The 22535-nt window shown below is 43.1% G+C and overlaps 1 protein-coding gene across 5 annotated transcripts in view; it reads right to left on the bottom strand.

Annotated features, from left to right (window-relative positions):
- The window catches only part of BEND7 (BEN domain containing 7), an 85741-nt gene that overhangs the window by 20195 nt on the left and 43011 nt on the right, over positions 1-22535 (bottom strand). For all 5 annotated transcript variants that reach the window (XM_069547502.1, XM_069547503.1, XM_069547507.1 and 2 more), the window contains one exon: positions 16591-16816. In XM_069547502.1, coding sequence (XP_069403603.1) covers positions 16591-16816 — 226 coding nt within the window. The remainder of the gene's footprint in view (positions 1-16590; positions 16817-22535) is intronic.

Consider the following 22535-nt stretch of genomic DNA (forward strand, 5'->3'; position numbering starts at 1 on the left):
GCTTGAATAACTCAAGGCAGCCCTGAGAGCCTACTTCTGATTGGCAGACTTGGTATAAACTTCTGATGAGAAAAACGAGCAGAAATCAAGGTTTATATCAAACAGAACTGAAAGTGGAGTCTTCCTTAGATCTGCCAAACACTTGGACCTTGTGAGGGGCTGGGGACTAAGGGTGAGAAAGACAACTGTCCACAGCAGGGTCCTGGGGATGTGCAAGTGGGGAGGAAGCTTGGGACCAACCCCAGAGGAGAGGTGGAGAAGCCGACTAGGTTTCCCTGCAGGCTGCTTGCACCTACATCCACCCACCTAAGTGAGTATAAGACAGCCAGCACCCTAGCCCACAATCAACCATTCCCTCTTTCCTTTGCCTCTTTCCAAGCTATGATTTGAAACTCCCTGTGTGCTGAGCACAGTCTATCTCATTTAAGCTTGGCAGGAGCCTGGTGGCACAGGTATTGTGATCCTATTTCTTTTGTGATGACAAGCTGAAAGCTCAGGCAGGTTAAATAAGTGGCGCAAGGTGGCACAGCTAATAGAGATTATTTTCCATATAAGTTATTTAATTTTTAAGGCAGTCATGAAATTAAAAGACACTTGTTCCTTGGAAGAAAAGCTGTGACAAACCTAGACAACATATTAAAAAGGAGAGACATCTCTTTGCTGACAAAGGTCCATCTAGTCAAAGCTATGGTTTTTCCAGTAGTCATGTTTGAATGTGAGAGTTGGACCATAAAGAAGGCTGAGCACCGAAGAACTGACGCTTTCAAACTGTGGAGCTGGAGAAGACTCTTGAGAGTCTCTTGGACAGCAAGGAGATCAAACCAGTCAATCCTAAAGGAAAACAATCCTGAATAATCATTGGAAGGACTGATACTAAAGCTGAAGCTCCAGTACTTTGGCCATCTGATGTGAAGAGCCAACTCATTGGAAAAGATCCTAATGCTTGGAAAGATTGAGGGCAGGAGGAGAAGGGGGTGATAGAGGATGACATGGTTGGATGGTACCACTGAATCAATGGACATGAGTTTCAGCAAGCTCTGGGAAATTGTGAAGGACAGGGAAGCCTGGTGTGCTGCAGTCCATAGGGTTGCAAAGAGTTGGACACGACTTAGCGATTGAACAACAATGAGAACACAGATTCTGGAAAAGAACAATGGTTGAATTGTCTGTCCATAGAACAAATCTATAGCTGACTGAGGTAACGCTTATGTATGACAGCTGTGAACGCTGGTGGTACTTTACCCACACGACACAGAAGGATGGCAGCCATTGGGTGGGAGACCCCTCCCCGGGTCTGTGGGATCATGCCTCCCCCTCCAGAGCAAGGGGCCCCAGGTGGCCTTGGTAAGGGACACAGCCTCAGGCAGCTTGGGTGTATAGCAAGGATGAATAAGACATAAGCACAACAAAGATGGAAAGACAATGCCACATTGTGTTTCCGCATTCAAAGAATGGCCTAAGGCTGCACCTGAGGCAGAAGAAACAGAAGGTGGGGGGGAAGAACAGGAAGGCGGGGGTGGGGGGGGGGGGAAGCGGACAGGACCTGTGAGATGGTAAGAATTACAGCAATGCCAGACTGATGGAGACTGAGTGGCACTGGCTCAGAGGCAGATAGAAGACCAAAGGTAGACACGGAAAAGGAGCGATTCGTCTATCACAGAGCTGGATTACAATTCACATTAAAAGAAAAAAAAAGGATGGTGTTAAACAACTGACGACCCACAGGAAAAAAAGGCATTCAATCCCTCCCTCAAATTTTATAGCAAAGGTAAATTCCAGATGGATAAAAGACTTGAATATGAAAGAGAAAACTTGAAAACTTTGTTGGGGGGGCGGGGGAGAATATCATTACATAATCAGGGCAAGGAGGACTTCTTAAAAAGGGCACAAGAAATGCACTAGGCATAAAGTAATCCATCTGACTGCTAATTCTAAACTCTGGTATGATAAAGGTCAGAAGTTTCTACAAGCTGGAAAATAAGAAAAAAATATTTTTAACACCTGAAAACAGAGTAAAGAATTCATGTAAGTCAATATGGAACCAGCAACCTGATGCGAAACACAGGAAAAGGATGGATGTTCACAGGCAAATAACCAAATAGTAATAAATATGAAATGATGCTCAACCTCATTACTTATCAGGGAACCCACCCCTGAGGTGCTACTTGAGACCCATCAGACTGACAAAAGTCAAATCTGTTAACACCAGATGTCAGTGAAAATAAGGAAAAATGGGATTTTGGATCCATTGCTGGAGGATGTCTAAACGATACTGTTGGCATTACAGAGCTGTTGGACAAATCTTCGTGGTGATGACAACACTTCTACCCTGAGACTTGGTTCCACTGCCTGCTGCACATCGCCTTCCACAGAGAATAAGAGCAAGGAGGACCAACATAACTGTCTCTTAACAGAAGACGGGAAAGAAAGTGCTTTATTTATACAGGGGTGAGCAGTTAAAAGGAATAAACTAGATTTATAATGGACTGATATGGATCAACTTGAGAAAAAAGGACACAAACTTGCAAAAAAAGTACCACATGAGGCCATGTATGTACACTCACAGATTTGCAAAATAGTAAATGTGATGAATGGATACATGAGCAGTAAAGATGGAAAAACACGTAGAACAGGGAAGATTCACACCAACTTCATGATACTCTGGAACAGGAGGGAGAAAGAGCAAGAGAGTCTGGTGGAGGAACACTGTGATTCTTAAAAAATTAAGGAGCAAGGCTGGGGTATGAAGTAAGTCTAACATCTGTTTTTGATCTCGGTGGTAAGACGGAGAGAAAACGAATCTTGGAAAATATCTCCAACACACTCAAGATGAAGAGCAATGTATTATTTCCACTTTTGACCTCAAGACTACTTACTGCTAATTCGGACAAATGCTGTTTGTAGATCAGTCTATGAACATATCAGACAACGTCTCCTAGGATGAGGTCGTGGATCTACCAGTGCTGATGGGTCTCAAGATCATGCCTTACACACACTTTTTCTTGGAATGAGCATCAGCAGCTTTCTGTAAAAGAGAGCCAGCAGGGACTTCTCTGGTGGTTCAGTGATTAAGACTTTGAGCTTCCACCACAGGGGACATGAGTTTGAGCCCTGGTCGGGGAACTAAGATCCTGCACGCTATGCAGCAAGGCCAAAATATAAATAAAAGAGACCCAAGAGAAGTCTGGGTGATTTGCCTGCTAGAAATAACAGGTGAAGGTGAGAATCCATCATCCTGCAGGTCTCAGCTGAAGTGTGACCTTCTCAGGAAGGGCCTCCCTGAGTTGGTTAACCAGTGGTTTTTAAATCATACCATCTAGTGATCGTCTGGACTATCAACTCAACAAGCACAGAGATCGCAGCTCTCTTGTTTGTGGCTGGCACATGACAGGCAGCGTAAGTGCGTGGTTGGTGGAAGAATGCATCAGAGAAACTCTTTTTCTCAGGTCTGCGACTCAACTCAAAAAAACTGAAGGAAGAATTCTTCAGTAAATAGTCATCAATCTTGAAAGACACTGAGTCCTGGAGTTCATTTTGGGTTTGATTTAACAAGACTGAGCTTAAGTGTATCAACAAATACACCTAAATATGAAGTCTTCAGATTAGAAAGAAAGTTAAGGTAAAGCAGTCATGCAAACAATAATGTGTTTACACATGAGATCAGAATATCATACTGAACTGCATACGGAGGAGCCTGCAGGGCAGTCAGCTGGCCCAGCAGAGTCATAGCTGACCTCAACGACCATGGAATACTTTGTCCTTGGTGCTGAGCCTTCCACAGGGCATGAACTTCTAGGTGGTTGTTGTAATGAAGAAGACTTTGGATAGCCATTTAATTATGAGAATTTGGACAAATTTACTGAAGGTGGCGTGAGTGGTAAAGAACCCACCTGCCGAGAGACATGGGTTTGATCCCTGGGTCAGGAAGATCCCCTGGAGGAGGAAATGACAACTCACTCCAGTATTCTTGCCTGGAGAATGCCATGGCCAAAGGGGCCTGATGGGCCACAGTCCATGGGGTGGCAGAGTTGGACATGGCTGAAGCAACTTAGCAGCATTGAACCACAGAATTTCTGAACTAGAAGCAGGTGAAAAATTAGCCAAGTGACACTCCCCCCCCCCGCCCCCCCCAGGAGAGGGTAGCATCTCAAGACCTTACGTGGCAGTCGGGAGTAAGTCTACATCCACGATGCCCCTTTCATTGTCCCCAAACTGGTGGGACTTGGAGGTTGAACAGTCTTGGGGAAATCACAGCAATTCTCAAAGTATCAGAGGCCAGAGAAGAGTCAAGAGGAAAAGAACTAGATCCCTTGTCTCTTTTTTTAAATTTGGTTTTGGCTACAGTGGTGTGTGTCTAAGAGGAAGTGCATCAGTGGTGTCTTATATTAAACAAATTTTATTTTAATTTACGTTTATCTAAGGAAGCCCTCAAGGAGCCCTTGTGAAATACAGGAGATGCCAGAGACGTGGTTTCCATCCCTGGGTCAGGAAGATCCCCTGGAGGAGGAAATGGTAACCCACTCAACCCATGGACAGAGGAGCCTGGTGGGCTACAGTCCTTGGGGTCCTAACAGTTGGACATGACTGAGCGTGAGCACGCACACACACACAGGAGGAACCCCTCAGTAGGGCTCATCTGTAACACAACTAGTGAGAAGTGTAACACTTTCCTCTGGCTTGTGGTGCAGCACGTGGAAACGTTCACTTCCTGTGCTGGGTGTGTTTCAAGGGGATGAATTATACCTGCTAAATACTAAGGTCTGGTTAATAACAAACTTTGACCTAATGGTGTTTCACTATGTACCCCCTTTTTTGGCAAAGAGAAAATTTTCAAGATCATAGATGAAATTCTGCTTGGAAGGCATCCTGGAAATAATGTGACTCCTTTACTTCATAGATCAGGAACTGAGAGCCTCGGGTAAAACTAAATTTAAAAGCTCAGGAATCATCAGCTCAAATAGTTGGGCAGCGGCGTAAATCACGCATCCGTTGAGTGGCTAAGTATCTGTTCTTTATAGAAACAAATGAGGGGAAAGTGCTGAGTTTTCTTTCCTCTTGGTTTTTAAAGCTAGGATTCTCGGCTTGTGAACTTTTGAAGTCATTCCATGAGGTCCTGAGCACACCTGCTAGCCAGTTAATAGTCATAGGACCAGAATGAGTGATAACATATTTGGGAAGCTCAGGGACCACTCTGTCCCTCACCACCACCTAAATTCAGAGATGGCTGAGATGGGAAGTACAAGAATGACAAGCTGTGCAAGCAGTAGGGGTGCTGAGGTCTCACCCATGGGGATCAGGCCAGCAGAGCAACACACTCACCCCATCCCTGCCTCCATCCGCCCATGGCTGATGTTGTTAGGGAGCATGGCAGTGAAGATGCTGGGCATTAGGACAGGGCTGATGCCTCGGAGCTGGGGTTCTATTTCCTCTTCTTTCTTAACGGTGAACAACTCCCTTCTAATTGAGGTCGGCTTAAGGAAATTTGGGAGTTATGTTGAGACTGACAAGAGGAAGTTCTCAATCTTTCAGTACTTTCTTTTTTGAGCCACTGAGGTGCTGTGATGATGGATGCTAGGGATGGATAACTATGCCGACATTATCAAGAAGCCTTGAGATGGTAAAGACCGGAAATGGCATAGTTAGCTTGCTTTGGAATTCAATTTGGGAGTTTATTTAAAATCAAAATCCCATGAGGAAATTATTACACTTTACCTTTTGGAGATGATTACTTTCTGGTGTGAATGAAAGTGGGAAAAACTACACTTCCTATATTGCATACTGTGGTGGCTGCTCTTTGATATATAATGATAATTCATGCTTTCAGAGCCTTCACAGAATACAAATTAGGCTTTACAGTCAGGATTGCTTTGATGGTTTTGACTGACAAGATTTATACCATCCTCAACTGCTCTATACCACCTGATTTGTCTGTTACTGTTGTTTCTTCTATCTTCAAACTTATAATTCTGCCTTCTCTAATTTCAGTGGCTCTCTTCCAACTGGTCATGGAGAAGTTGTGTGCTTACCCTGGTTTCCTGTCCTGTGGGGTAGAGTTGTTTTGATTTTTAAGACACCAGCTTTTTCAGTGAGGATGAATTGACTGCCTAATTCCCTCCATCCATCTTTCCTTCCTTCCTGCATTTATTGATCATTAACTGCATTTCACATACCAAGGAGCACGCAAAGCAAATATCCCCCATGTAAGATTTGCCCTCTAGGCGTTCACAGTCTTGGAAAGATAAGATGCCCAAGCACAAGTAGGATGACCAAAGATCCTGATTTTCACTGGAGAGTTCAAAATGCCTGTTTTCCCAGTGAAGCAATTAACAGCACCATTTTCACTCTCAAAGGGTTCCAGTTTGGGCAATAAATGATAGAGCCATCCTCCACCTAAACTATGAGTAGCAAAGCTAAGGGTGAGGATGTACTGCGAAGCTGGATAAAGGTAACGTGTGCTGTAAGAGTTTAGAGAAAGGAAAAATCGATGGAGGCTCAGGCACCAGGATAGTCTCACCATCAAGGTAATGAGACCTGGGCTGGACCAAGAATGGGCAGGATTTGTCTACAAAGAGAGAAGAGCACTGTAGCCTGGGGAACACAGAGAGACTCAAAGTCCAAGACAAGCAAGTGATGCTTAAGGAACAGTGTCAGTGCTGGGCTGGTTCACCACGTAGGAGCCTGGGGGAAATGTGGTCAAGCTCCGGGGAGTCTGGGGAAAGGCCAGAGATTGCACTTGATTTACCAGGCAAAGAGGAGGTAGGAAAAATGCCATGGCTCTTATCTTACAAGTGGCTGTTAGTATACCGTTAGTACAACCTAGATGAAAAAGTGAGGGGTAGGAAGTATATTTAAAAAGTGTTTCTGCAGAGCTTCAGGGTCAAAGTGATAGACAGCTGGACTAGGATGGTGTCAGAGAAGCTGAGACCAGTGAACGGGAGAGAAAGGCCAGAAAGCACTGATAGGACTGGGTCGTGATCAGACCCAGTGATCAGTGGCAGAGAAGAAGAAAATGGCATTCATGATGTCTGAGCTTTCAAACTTGAAAAGCAGAATGCTGATGCTGCTGTCAATAATGATGTGTCTGGTGGTCCAGTGGTTAAGACTCTGTGCTTCCACTGCAGGGATTGTGGGTTTGATGGCTGGTCGGGGAACTAAGATCCTGCATGCCAAGTAGAACAGCCAAAAAAAAAAACAAACAAACAAATTCCTGCCAGGGAATGTTAGTGTAAGAAGGCCCAAGCCACCTTTCAAGTGATGCACGCTTGGGTAAGAAGGACCAGCCCTGACTCTAGGAAGAGGCCAGGACAGGTCCCCACATCTTCTAGTGGTTAGGTTGGATGGCCTGCATGTCTTGGTTCCTGCTGTCACCTGTCTCCTTAGCACCTGGCTTCCATTCACATTTCTAATTAAGATTTTCTCCTACTTAGTTGTAGGTGGCTAAGCTGCTTCCATGTGGGACGGGTGGTGATGGAGAGGTGTGGGGACTCCTGTACGTAACATAAGGCCTGCTGGATGGGCTCTGTGATCAAAAGGAAAGGGTTGCTAAGGGGACGATATGGTTCTGAGAAATACCAGGAGCTGATGATGGAGAAGCATCACAATCAAACCAAGTGCCAGAAGGAAGAAAGAAGATCCTGGAAACACAGTCAGTGTAACAGACTTGACTATAGGGAGAGTCGGTGTGAAAACCCGACTAATTCCAAGAGGCAGTTTCTCTCTCTTCTAAGACAGCTGCAGCCAGGCTTGCTGTTATACGGAGATGTCTTCCAGGCACCCACAATCCATGACAGCTTTCAGTTCAATTTTAAATAAAGGCCTGTGGATTTTGAGGCATTTTCTTAATGGAAACTGACATGTATCCTAGGTTTTTTGTGAGCTGACCACCAGTCCCTGGTACCACAGTGACAGCAAATATCCCACGATCACTGCATAGACATCTGTGGGGCAGCTGTCCAAGCGAATGTCAGTTCTCAAGTCTCAGAAGTCTGTTGAGTCTCTTGTAGGAGACAGTCAGCAACTGTTCATGGAAATGAATTAAAATAATTGCCAGATCACTAGCACCAATGATAGGTCCAGGAGAAAAGTAACGAGGAATGTAATTTGACTAGTTTGGGACTTATTATCCAATTCTGCTCCCTGGCAATGGGAAGGAAAACAGAGACGAGGCATTACCTGAAGATGCTGATGAGCATTTCAGATTAGCCGCGCAATTCAGGGATTTAAAGAATAGTGAGGTGGGCTAAGCAGAAAATACTGCTTCTTCTGTCCAGAACTGTGGCTAGGCCACATCATACTGTGCCGTGGCTAGAGATTAGAAAGGTACCTCTCCCTTAGGACATGCGACTAGCATCTGCCGGAAAAGTGTCATAAGAAATAAACAAATCGACAACGTCCACCCCAGGAAGGGTGCCTGTAACGTCACAAAACGCACAGTGATGTTGTGGTGGCCCTGCCTGTGTGACAGAAACAGGAGGCTGTTTACTTCAGCCCTGGCTGTGGTGTTGAAAGGCTGGCTGGGTGAGAATTCAGTACCCAGGACTTAGAACTGAGTCCCTGTGAGTTAATCTAGGGCAGGCTCCCATCTGTGATGAAATGGGGTGGAGACAACATCAACAAAAGACAACATCCTTCTCAACAGTCTCCATGTGTCCCTTTGCTCCTTATGCAGATTGACTTGTCACTTTGAGGAAGGGGAGGAGGTTCCTTTTCTGAGCTTACAGATGACCAGTGACAAATGAGGGACAATCTGGCTACTCCCTATGGCCCCAATCCCAAGTTTTCTGGTTCATTAAGTCCGGGATGGGGCTGAGGCAGCTTTAAGAAGCACCTTTAAGAAGCACAGCCCCAGGGACTTCCCGGGCAGTTCAGTGGTTAAGACTGAATGCAGGGGGTGCAGGTTTGATCCCTCCCACTTAGCTGGGGAGCTAAGATTCTACATGCCTCCAGGCCAAAAAACCAAAACATAAAAAACAGAAGCAATATGGTAGCAAATTCAATGAAGACTTAATACTTAAAAAAAAATAAAAAGCACAGCCCAGGTGGAAAACCCCTGAGCGTAAACTATGTTTATGTCCATGGCAATTGGCGTTTATATTCATGAAGTTAAACACTCGAAGGTAAACAGCTTGGCGAGGACTCAAGGCCCTATGCTTAGAACAGACTTTAAACTGTTCTGGAGGCGAAAGGCTCCAATGTCTTACTGTGTTGAAGCTTCATTAATCTTACTCGGTAAGTTAACCTTTTCCATTCTCTTTGCATCTAGGACACTGCTCATCCTTCAAGGTTGAGTTCCAACGTCACCTGTTCCGTGGGCCTTTCTCTGAACCGGGATTTGCAATCACTCCATCAGTAACGGGCACCTGACGTTCATCCTGTCCTGTCTTGGAGATGGTGCTAGGTTTAGCTCACCGTTTACAGCTCTGTGGCTCTGCGGGACTGCACACCCTGAAGGTCAGGGCACCTTTTCCCAGCTCTCAATGGGTCGGTAATAAGCCTGAGTGTTGTTACCAGAAATGTCTTGCCTGCTGATGATTTCTAAGTTTGTGAGGTCAATGAAAACACTGCAAATGTTTGGGTGTTCTTGTGACTTAACTGGAATCAGAAAAGCGGCCAAGACCACGTCTTCTGTGTGACACTGTTTGGTGTGGAAGTTGGTGGCAAAGTGCTCCAGATATGCCAGTGAGGAGTCTGGGCAAATGCTTGCCAAGAACAGAGATGACTTTCTGTGCAGTGACAGTAGAGCCTCCCAGCATCTACACATGTGTTTATTGATCCACACACTAGTCTCCAGCTGAGTCTGGCTATGCCCTTTTTCCATTTTGGGAAACGAGGCAGTTCATCCCGCGAGTCCTGGGGAGCCACTGAGGGTGTGTCTGAAACCAGTACCCTTGTGTCAGACAACAGGAAAAAATCAGGCTAAGCCCAAGACAGTCTGTGGACATAGGTTATCTTGTCATTTGCTCCAGGAGAGACGCAGGGCAGCCTTCAGAAAAGAAGCACTCTTAGCAAGAGGGGGATGGACATGTGCAGGAGGGCCAGGCAGCCCAGACAGACAGTGTCTCATTGGAACCAGTCATTACAACCTGAGCTGCGATGGTGCTGCTCTGCCAAGTGTGTGTGTGTTAGTAACTCAGATGTGTCCAACTCTCTGCAACCCCATGGATCACAGCCCGCCAGGCTCCTCCATCCACTGGATTTTCCAGGCAAGAATACTGGAATGGGTTGCCATTTTCTTCTTCAAGGGATCTTTCCAACCCAGGGATGGAACCCGGGTCTCCTACATTGCAAGCAGACGCTTTTCCGTCCGAGTCATCAGGGAAGCCCTGCCAAGGGGGTGGTCTGGAAACAGCCGCCATCAGTCATCAGCAGCTGCTTGTTCAAAATCCCGATTCCTGGACTACCCTATACCTACTGAATCAATCTCCAGGAGGGGACCCAGAAATCTGAATTTTTAACCAATACCTGCGGTAATTCTGATGCACCTTGAAATATGAGACCAGCTATGGCAGAGGTTGAACATAGAGGGTTCCAGGTGCAGAATGATCAAGGTTCAACATCACCCACGTGTTGCTGGGCCTCCATAAAAAGAGGAAGAATGCCAATAACAGCAACTAGGTAGTAGTCACAGACAAGTTATGAATGTGATGTCATTAAACAATCTCTTAGAGTTTGTCGTCATATAGTATGCAATCCTGTCCTGTTCTAAGCTGCTCTGATACGTAAACTGATGAACAGATAAATTCACAAATGGTTCAGTTCAGTTCAGTCACTCAGTCATGTCTGACTCTTTGCAACCCCATGGACTGCAGCATGCCAGGCTTCCCTGTCCACAATGGTGAGTCATCTTCTAAAAGGATTCTTTTTTAAAGTAATTTACTTTTTAATTGAAGGATAAATTATGTTTATCCTTTACAGAATTATGTTGGTTTCTGCCAAACATTAACATGGACACTTCCAGTATATAGAACCACAAGAACCACAGAGAAAGAGCATGCCAGTTGCACTGTGACTTCCAATGTTGTAACATGGAAACTAAAAGGATTCTTGAATGAAAGCATTCACTGATTGGCTCCAGTGGGCAAACACTTCACCTAGAACTGAATTTACATACAGTGCTGGAGTCGCTCATGCAGGGGGACTTGCATGCTCCTTCTCTGTGGTTCTATGTTCTGAAAGTGTCTCTTTCCCTAGGGAAAGGATCATGCTTCTATTTCCCTCCCTGCTGTCAATGGGACTGATTCTCACTGTCTTCAAAGAAAGACCTGCCCTTGAAACTAGGAAATAAACTGAAGGAGAGCTAAGCTTATCTAGAAATTTGTTCTGAATACCACACAACTGACCAGTCATTTCAAATCATTAGCATGGCCACCTTCCCAGTGGAATTTATAAAGAATCCAAAATGCTAACATTTAAGATAAAAATTTAAAGTTGAGATACCTTCCTTTCTTTTCAATAGTCTTCATAGAAGAAACGAAGTAATGGCTTTGGGGAGAGGCCTGGGGTTCAATCTTGGTTTTCCCACTTACTAGCTGTTTCCTTTAAGTTTACTTAACTTCTCACAGCCTCAGCTTCCTTTCCCATAAATGGAACGAAAATTATCAGCATCACAGGCGTATCTGAATGCAATCTGATGTTTCAGCCTTGTTCTTAAAGAGAGCTCTCAGAACACAAAGAAATTACTATCAAGAAATAAGTAAGGGCTTCCCTGGTGGCTCAGGGGTGAGGAATCTGCCTGCTAATGCAGGAGACACAGGTCTGATCCTGTTCCAGGAAGATCCCACATGCCGTGGAGCAACTAAGCCTGTGCACCACAACCGAGCCTGTGCTCTGCAGCCCAAGAGCTGCAACTACTGAGCCCATGCGCTCTGGACCCAGTGTCCTGCAGCAAGAGAAGCCGTCTTAGGGAGAAGCCCGTGCATTGCAACGAAGAGCATCCCCCGCTAGCAGCAACTGGGAAAGTCCTTGCAGCAACAAAGACCCGGCACGGCCATAAATAAATAAATAAATAAATATTTTTTTAAAAAAGAAATGAATAAGAAACCAGATGTGGATTCCACCCCCAAACATATTAAAAGCCTATTAGAGACCAGATAGAAAACAGCTATTCACTTTTGGGGAATAAATCCAAGGAAATGAGTGATGATAAAAAGGTGGAGAATAAAGGAGTTCTAAAATGGCAGGGACTTCCCTGGCAGTCCGGTGGTTAAGACTCTGCGCTTCCACTGCAGGGGTTGCAGGTTCGATCCCTGGTCAGGGAACTAAGATCCCACTTGCCAAGAGGCACAGCCAAAAAAGTTCAAAAAAGTAAAATGACAAATATAGACCTCGGATGTCTCTTGAGTTTCTGGAATAAAAGGAGAGGTTTTGGTTGTCTGTTCAGCAGAGCCTATGAAAGGGTGGGTCTCATGAAGTGTCAGAAACAGCACCACCCAAGGAGAGCACCCTCCTGGGGATGCGCTGATCCCTGTGGACCACCCCAGCAGGTCAGCAGCCTAGATGGCCCCAAGGGCAGCATCAAAGTCTGTGCTGCGTCGTGTACTGCATGGAGTGAGCAAACGGCAGTAGAGTGGTTCTTGCAATTGACAAGCAGACATAATTTGCGTTGAATGCAAGAGGATTCAAGAATCTTGTTTGTTGGATAGTACTGGGTTGGCCCAAAAGTTCGTTCAGGTTTTTACTTAAGACCATAGAAAACCCTAATGAACTTTTGGGCCAACTCAATAATAAAACTCTCTCAACTAATTACTCTGAAGCTGAATTAAAAACCATAACCCAGGCTCTAAAAACAGCTTTACTGCAACAATACTTTCTGAAGAGGCTTCAGACAGGAACGATTATGTCAATATCTAACAAAACTCTCACTAGGTCACCCTGCATGGTCTCCTGGCATAAGACATTGAGAACTAGGTGGTCTCTGGCAGGTAAAGCATGAGGGAGGAAGGCCTGCCTAGGTCCTGAACTCAATGCTGCATCCTGGCTGTAAGATCATTTCCAAATTAAATCTAGGATTTAATTTAAACTCTCCTCAGCATCAAAACCCAAGACTCCACTTAATAAGATCCTAAGTTGCTTCTTCCCAGAGTTAAATTCAAAGTGCTCAGGTGGATGTTTCTAATTAAGGATCCTTCCATCATCAACACCTCGGGTCATAACCTATAAATGAATTTTTAATGAATTACCAATAAGTGTTAGCTACCATAAGACAGATGAGACTACGTTGAAAGCATGATCTCTATAAAGAGGTTTATATTTTATTTTCCAGGTACTATATACTATGGGAAATATTAATTATCACTACAAAGAGCTATGTTAACAATCGTACAATAAACTCTGTTTTTTCAGCACATTTCTGTTCCTATCTATAAGCATTTTACAGGTTTTCCTTCATCTTTGTTCCCATTCTTAACCAACCTTATCACTTCGAAACAAAATCCAGCCCCACTATTGTTTTCACTTTGAAGGTTTTATAAAATTGACTGGTCTTTGTATATCCCTAAGTTGTAAAACTTTGCAAATTAATATAGTATTGGTGAACTGTCCCATAAAGGACAGAGGTAGGAAGACAGAACACTTAATATTTGCAAAATCTTTTCAAAGTATGTAGTAGACAGCAGGGGGTACATGAGTAGTCTTGTCATAATTATAAAGAAAGAAACCATTTTATTACTTTGCCAGATTACTGAGATTCAAAAGACTTGGTTGGGGAAATAAATTTCGTTTTTGCTCTAATAATAGCAAGAAAAACTGGGTATAATTATTCTGTAAGACCTTAAATTAAGAGTTGCTTAGATTTCTTGGGTCTCTTTCATGTATGCATGTTATTTTGTTATTTTCTCTCTCTCTCTCTTTTTTTTTAAAGAACTGTGGGAATCCCTTGGTGGTCCAGTGCTTAGGGCTATGCTTACAGTGCTGGGGATCAGGGTTTAATCCCTGGTCAGGGAACTAAGACGCTGCAAGTCACACAGCACAGTGATAAACAAAACAAGACAAAACAAAAAAAGAACTTCAGTTAATAACTACTTCCAAAAATCACTTTATATTGTAGTATGTACGTCAATAAATTTTTAGTGAGTCAAAGTATGATATGAAAAGAAGAAAATTAGGGCATTAAGAGAAGTGTATTCAAATTTACATTCAATTTTTGTTTCCATATTTTTGGTTTCATTGGCACTTTATTAACAAGTAACAATTTATCACAACAACTGATGTCAGCTGTTCCAAATTAGGTGTGAGAAGCCCTGAGGATGGATGCTTAGTACTAGGCCCACTATGTCAACAGATTAAGGCAAAGTCAGCATGAGAAACAAAGACTTAGGTCCATTCACCCCGCATATATTTATGGAAACCCGACTGGGGGTAGAGCTCTCAGTGAGGTGCAACAGGTGATAAAAAAAAAAACCAGGATGACAAAGCTTGTCCTCAAGGTGCTTGTAAGAAATTGTCAGAAAAATCAGGTAAAAATGCTGGCTGATTAGTATGAACAGAATGTTCTCGTTAGAGAGACAAAGCCGACACCTCATTCATAGTTTGAACGAAGATTACAGGAATGCACACAGACACTCTGAAGAGCGGGATGATGGAAGCCTTTCAGCTTTCTGTGTCTTTTCATGGTTTGGATTTCTTTTTTTTTAACAAGCATGTGTTATTTTTGTAAGAAGGAAAAGAAATCAAAATAAAAATGTTTCTATGAATCAACACTGGAAGCAAACAAGTGACTGTGTGGTATCTGTTGACTTAGGCTGTTGGTGCCTGATGGGTGGATTTCCGTCTGTCTTAAAGTTATTGTGTTTGTCTGTTGTCCTAAAACAATTTTTAATGCCAGGTTTAATTCAACAAAAAAAGAGTATGGAAAATTAAAGTTCTTTGGTTTGAATAATCTGCTCTACGATGAACTAGGGTTTGAAGAGGGCTCATTGCCATTTTTATTTCTAGCTAAAGAGGAGAGATGTGAAGAAGATTAAGGCGTGTTTTTTACTTCTGATTGTAATATACTTTCTCAGGCTACGGTATCATGTCCAGTCTAAATGGAAAATGGTAGAAGAAAACCCGTATCGGTTTGATATATGTAACGATATATTTCATTATCATCTGTGATTAGAGTAACTCTTCTACTGTCATGAAAATGAAACGTGGTCTTTTATGATTCCCTAATTTCCAAACACTTTCATACTGTTAATATACTGCCCTGGAAAAAAAAAGAAAATTAAAACAATTCTTGGCTACATTGCAGCATGTTTAAGAGCTTCAGCATGAAAAGCATCATCAGCCTTGACCTTCATGTTTCCACAAGCCCCAGCCATATTAAATCCAAATGGGACCCTTTTTCACTTCAGCAAGCCCTAGTTACATCACTGACTATTTTTCAAATTCTGTAATCTTGTTTTCAGTGTCGCTTCAGGCTGAATCATTCTTTTTAGAAGTGGCACCGATTGTGATATCTCTGTAGCTTATTTACTACAACTCAACTGTCACTTTAAGTGAAAAAACTCTGTTGGAGAATAAGAAATTTTCTGCTAATGAAGGCTTATGTGCTTCTGGCCATGAACAAAGGCTGCCTGGTACTTGCTAGCTCCATTTAAAAATTGTATTATTTTCAAAAGTCAGTCGTGGGTTTCCAAGTATACTCTAAGTGCTATTACGTTCATTGACTCATTTTGCAGGGACCAAGAGATAGAGGGCTGGGGGTGCTTTCTGGGTGCCAGTCCCAGTCCACGGCCAGGAAGGCACATTCCAGTCAGTGATGCTAGAGGGACTAAGGCTTGACCCCAAATTTCACGTTCATGGTGGCTGTGTTTTACATTTGCCAACTCACTGACATTCTTCCTGAAAGTCACACTGAAATACTTCCATTACCTCAAATTACATTTATCAGAATCCTAAATAAAGACATGTTAAAATTAAGGAATAGGAAAAATTAAATTAAAAAATACATCCAGGATGTGGAACTGGAATTAAATGAAGATCCACATATGCATGCACCTGGCTATACTAATGCAGTGAGATTCAGACACAGCTTCACAGGTGTGAATGGGAAGGGTCTTGTCTACATGTAACTGGCCCCACTCACGTCACAAAACCCCAGGGAGCAGAGTAGGGTCTGGCTTCACAGTGGGTTCACTTCCACTTAGGGTGTCTTTAGAAGCAGTGACCTGGTAAAGCAACTTCTCAACTTTGGAGAGAACTGTTTTACCTTCTTTCAAAAGAGCATCACAGCTGTATTCCTTCTGACAACTAAAAATCTAAGTAGAAATTCTGTGTTGAAGAAGTTCTTAGTGTGAAATGACTGAGAGGAAAACGTACTTTCATTTTCAAAGTTAATTAAGGAACAACTTCATTTTGGTTCTGCAGCAGATCAGACTGGCTTTTAAATTCTGATTTTCACAGGTTAACATCACCTCGAAACAACAAGTTCTAGTGGTATTTGGGGCGGAGGGTTAAGGATCTCATACCCCAAAGCCATGCCGGTGGGCAGATGTCCAACGGCAAGTTAAGTTCATCTCTAGTTCACTGACTACAGTTTCAGCTGCATCTTTACGGAATGAAGGCAAAGCTTAACAAAGACCCCGTTAAAATGAAATGAGGCAGACCAACCTTTTATTGCACCCACAATATTTTGGTCTAGTCCTTTCCGGTTGTCATTGAGTCCTCTTTTCCTCTTCCCATTGGGTAAGGAGTTAGCCAAAGTCTTGTCATCAAAAAACGCACACACCAGTTTTCTAAACAGAAGGCTTCCTGAGCGAGTGTAGTTTGACAATATAGAGTCCAGCTGAGATTTAGGCATAAACACATCGAAGCCTTCAGCAAGTTGCACTTCTGGCTACCAAAAGAACATAAAAATGTCATTAAAAGCAAGATTTGAAGTTACCAATGTTGGGCATATGTGCAACAAAAAAACATCACCAGCGCTTGCAATGGCCATATATCGTGAAAACCACACAGCCTCAGCTTTGTATGCCAGTGTTTGCGATTTACAAACCCAGGGACTAGCTGTAATTCACCAACAAGATGCTCTAATCCCAGTATTAAGTCTTGTCAAAAACAGTGCAAAGGAGTATACTGAAAAAGCATTCTCGTCCTCAGAAAGAGTTAAGAGAAAGCTGGATAATTTCCAAAGCATTTAAGTCTAGAGCTAACCCAGGGGACTTGAGACTTCTGGGTGAAACGTCTTCATTTTGTAAAGGAAGGAACTCAGGCCTAAAGAGATCATAACAAAAATAACTTAAATAATTTAGAGGTATTCAATTGCATTACAGTTTACAGATCACTTTCTCCTGCATTAAATAACTTGATCTCATTTGCCTATGGACATGGGGCTACCCCAAAGGCCTCATGCTCTTTGTACCAGGCCAGTGGTTTTTAGCTGTGGAACTGTTATTCCCCCCGCCTCAAGGAAAACTTATGTCAACTAATGTATAAAATAAACCAAAATCCTGAAGGTGCCCTGACCCCTTCTTTGGGGAGGGAAATCTGAAGCTCTATTCCAGAGCACCATTGGGAGACCAGTGTACTAGTACCAGTGTTTCCTTGCTAGGGATTTCCTGGCTGGGGATACTGGGTCAGAGGACTGATAAGGGGCCTTTCAACCTGAACTCTACCATATAAGCTCAGACACTGATAATACATTCTCTGTGTATATGCCATGGATGTTTACAACCCATCCTTTCATCTTTCAACCCGCTCATACCATTTCCTTTTCAAAGCTTTTCTTAGCTCCTTCTTTCCCAAGGAGGCTTGGGGGGAAAAAATTTATTTATTTATTCATTTATTTGGCTGCACCAGGTCTTAGCTGTGGCACTCAGGATCTTCAATCTTCACTGCAGTATTCACAATCATTTTTTTAGATGTGGCATGTGGGATCTAGTTCCCTCACCAGTGATCGAACCTGGGCCCCCTGCATTGAGAGTGTGGAGTCTTAGCCACTGGACTATCAAGGATGTTCATATTTATCTGACTGTATTTATTATATTATAATTATTGATTAAATTGTGGCCCTTCCTGATGCCTAGAACTCAGGCTTTATGTCTCCAGGGCCTGGAACACAGTAGGCACTAAATAAATTCTTGTTAAATGGATAAAAGTTAATTAGTCATTACATAAACTACTAAGTCATTTACTACTGATTAGAACATGATGACTCTAAAATAGTAACTTTAGGATGAAGAAATGCAGTTGGTAAACTTTCCTTTGAAAAAAGTCAGCAGGAAATCTCACTTAAGATATACCATAAAAGCTAATTCTTAGATCTCTTATTGCAAACGTGGCTAACCTGATGCCGTTTTAGATTTTCTAAATCATATGAGATATGTGAGGATCTGGGTCTTGTTTTTCTCCTGGAGTATAGGAATTATTGTTTGTCCTGTTGCTTCTCAAAATGCATAGCTGTGTGCACTATGCCCTGTGGTCAGAGAGGAGGTTCAGGGCGCATGGTCAGTCACTGAGTCGTGTCCAACCCTTTGTGACCCCACGGACTGTACCTATCCATGGAATTTCCTAGGCAAGAATACTAGAGTGGGTTCCCATTTCCCACTCCAGGGGATCTTTCCGACCCAGGGATCAAACTCCAGTCTCCTACACCTCCTGCATTGGCAGGCAGATTCTTTACCACTGGTTGCCACCTAGGCTTGGGGAAAGGCTTAAATGACTCAGACTGTGTGGGGACCATCTAGGGCCCTGCTCCTCCTCCAAAGTGGAATTCTCAACTGGATTGTCCAGAAAATCATCTCCCTTCTTTGCTTTGCTCTCCCACTTGGCTTTTGGTCTCTGAATGCGCAGTGAATATCACTCTAAAAACAGTGTTGCCGGGTGGGTCCCTGACTTTTTGCCCCTCGATGCTGGTGATGGTCTGCAGAGGAGACTGATGGGAGCCGGGGTCTGGGCCCCCAATTCCTGGGACAGAAGCTGTACACTCAGGCAACTCAAGGCACATCTGTTGAATGACTCAATGTAGAAACGTTAGGATTGAAGGAATTCTACATCCAAATCTAAGATAAAGTTGTATCCATAGTCACAATTTTATTTTGCACATCCTATGGTTGCCTAATTTAGACCTTTTATGCTAAATGAACTGACCAGATTTTGGCTGAATGCTCCTGTATCATTTGAAAACCATTTAAAGAGTCCCTGTCTACTTTATAGAAATAGCAACTCACAGCTATTTGAAGATCCGGGGCTTTAGGGGGGTGGTACAGAAGCTCTTAAATTCACGAGAGAGAAAAGGGAAAGATGAACCATGGTCTCTCATTCATGTATGTCTGCTGGGCTCTGATAAGCACCAAGCAGGGGTTTGGAGCAGCCACCTGACCTGAGACTCCTAGTACCTCCCCTTGGATTCATCGTGTAGGACTTGAACCTGGTTTGAGAGACTGACCTAGACTAGCCCACCAGGCAGGACTGGCCACTCCTCTCTTCACAGGCGCAGTGTTTTCTATGAACTACATTTCTGGCACTTTCCATGATGCATTTGTTTAGTTGGGAGTTTGTTTCTCATCAGAATGTGTGCTGTCTTTCGCATTCAGAGTGCCACACACCCGGCTAGCGCCTGATAGATTTTTCTCAGGATGAACAAAACACTATGGAAGAATTCATTCAAAATGACTAGTATTGATTTCAAGGTCTTTTATCCCCACATAAAGGAAGTGGCTGTGGAAGTCGGCTGTGCCCCAGTCCAGCCCACCAGCTTTCTCCTAGCAGGGCTGGAGCTGGCTGGGGGAGCAAGCTACCAAGAGAACACGGCCCTGATTCAATCAGTATTTACTTGGCATCCTCCATGTGGAAGGAGTTTAAGGTCGGGCTCACTAGGTGAAACATACATAAACCCCGATCATACAGAGTGGAGAATGACCAGTGCTGCAAGAGGGGTAAGGACCATTGGGCAGAGTTGGCTGGTGAGGGGAGAAGGGATGTGGATAGAGGGGGCAGGATAGCATTTTATTAGGACCTTGGAGGTTTTAGGATTTTGGAGAGATGCAGTTGCTGTTTGGGGCATCTACTCCGCCTCCTAAAACTAAAGCATCTGGAGGTTTCTGTGGAGCTGAGACTCCCTATGGGATCAGAGCCGTGTTCTGATTTCTGAGATGCTATCCCGATGCACAAACTGTCAATACTTTGTGCTCTACTTTCTATTGCCAGACGTTTGTTGTTATTTTGAAGACTTCCCTCCAGATCAAGGAACACGAACTCGCCCAGTTATGCCTCCTTTACAAAGGACTCAGTTTTATTAGTGGAGGCAACAGCCAGGGGCAGCAGTAGAGGCCAAGGTGACTGGTCTCTGGCCCTCCCTGCTCCTCAAGTCTTTTCTTTCAAGCAGATTTCTTAGCTGGTTGTCACCTTAGTGAGCACTAAGGTGTCACAAAACTACAAACCAATTCCTTACAAAGAAAGAAAAGGGGTGGGGAGCCTTACTTCCTAAGGCACGAAGAATTTGATGGTTGATTAATCTCAATGTTTTACAATGAAACCTTTTTATCGCCTCCATTTTATAAATATAATCACAGTGGCCCTGGTAGTGATCCACAGCTTTGTACTTACATTTAAAAACAGGTTAAAACTCTGTATGCTTGAATCTCTTCTTTTTGTTTACTGTCTAGTCTAAGTGAGATCCCTCTGCTTACTGATGATGGCTGTGATAGAAACCACCACTATTCCAAATGAATATCATTTTAAAAGCTAGACTTCCTTTGACAGAATTACTGTCTGATATTCTAGCGAGGACAGACAGCTAATACACTGATTTACAGATTCTATTGATTACTGAAGTAATATGATTTTTAAATGATGACATTCAAAGTATGGGACAGGATTTACAGCTCTTGGAGTCATCTTTTTAAGAGTCGGGAGTCTGAATGCCCACTATAAATTTGGATTCCCATGGATGGCCTGCCTATTTTCAGTACCTCAGCCACTTAGCACAGTAATGTATCAAATGTTGAATTTTCCTATCCAATGGTATTGTATCTTATACCCAGTGAAGTTTGGGAGGCAAAAACTGCATGTAGTCATGACGATGCTTAAAAATGTTCCTGGCCCCAAGCCTGTAGACTGACCATCTTATTTCTCTTCACGGTTGCATTTCAACTGTGGTTCCCCTTTGATTAGAAGTAGGTGAGGTCAAGATCTAGTTTGGTTGAGGGATCCCATAACACCTGGTAAATTAACAGATTTCCCCAGGGACTTTCCAGGTGGTCCAGTAGTTGAGAGTCTGTGTTTCCACTGCAGGGGCTTGGGGTCGATCCCTGGTTGGGGAACTAAGATCCCATATGACGCAAAGTGTGGCCGAAAAAGAAAAAACATTTTCCCCCTAAGTCTCTCTGAGTATATGACTCCCCTGTATAATCTAAAGAAAAATACAAAAAAAAAGAAAAATACATAAAACAATTTTGAGATCATACAAATTAATCACACAGGCAATATTTCTGATATTGGCTCTTTTATGTAAGGCATTGTTGGCTGCCAGTTATAGGAAGACATGTAAAAAGTGACATATAGTCATCAGGTTAAAGTAAACAAGTACAGGAATATTCATCTTGGGCATTAGTCCCAGATTTTCAATCTCAAATTAATTAATTATACACAATAGTTTGGAAACTTGAGTTGCTACCTAGTCAAGTTTCAGACTGGCTTAAGATTGAAACCTATAAAGAAAACTATGGATGAAAATTTAAGGAGTCTTTCAAGTAAGACTACCTGCTTTTGAACTGAAAATGTATAACAAAACTTATAAGAACAGTGAATTCAGTCCTTGTGTTCATAACATTATTATATACAATGATCTGTTATTCTCATTTAAGAGTTTATTTAGCAGTGCGCTAGATATACTTCTAGGAAAATAAGCTTTAGTTTATGAAATTTAAAAAAAAACACCCACAAAACCCTTTCATAACTGATTTTGTTTTGCTCGCAAATGTGATCTGCCTCTCTTTGAGAGACTGAAAATGTTCCCTCTAACTCAGGTCTGCTCCAGGTAGATTTAGCAAGTGTTACTGTCACTATTTATTAAGCCATGCCAAGATCATGGCCAGTGAGCTGGGCAGACTCAAGAACCCACTGGATTGAAAGGCAGACCTGATTTTATTAGTTCAGCTGTCATAGCCCCAAACAGTGTGACCTGTGGATGTGGCACAGCCCTGAACCACTGCTTTGATGGGGCAGAGTGGGTGGACTCATTGTGTAAAAAGGATGTTCTGTAATGAGTGAAAAATGCTCAGGCAGGAGCTGTATCAAAAAGTGTACATAATCTCTTAGACTAGCATACACTGAATGTTGAATAGGGTGATAATTACCAGGAAGTCATTAAAGAGCCAATCCTTGATTGATTTTTGTTCAACATAATGTTGGTAGAATTTAAAGTGAGAAAAGAAAACATAGGGGGTCACTCACTGGCGGTCCAGTGGTTAGGACCCACCTGGCTCCTTCACTGCCCAGGACCCAGGGTTCGACCCAGGGTTCAATCCCTGGTTATGAAACTATGATCCTGCAAGCTGCAAGGTGTGGCTAACTAACTAACTTAATTAATTAACTTAAAAAAAAAATAAGGGAAA

Source organism: Ovis canadensis, chromosome 13 (assembly GCF_042477335.2).
Source record: "Ovis canadensis isolate MfBH-ARS-UI-01 breed Bighorn chromosome 13, ARS-UI_OviCan_v2, whole genome shotgun sequence".
NCBI classification, from domain to species: Eukaryota; Metazoa; Chordata; class Mammalia; order Artiodactyla; family Bovidae; genus Ovis; species Ovis canadensis.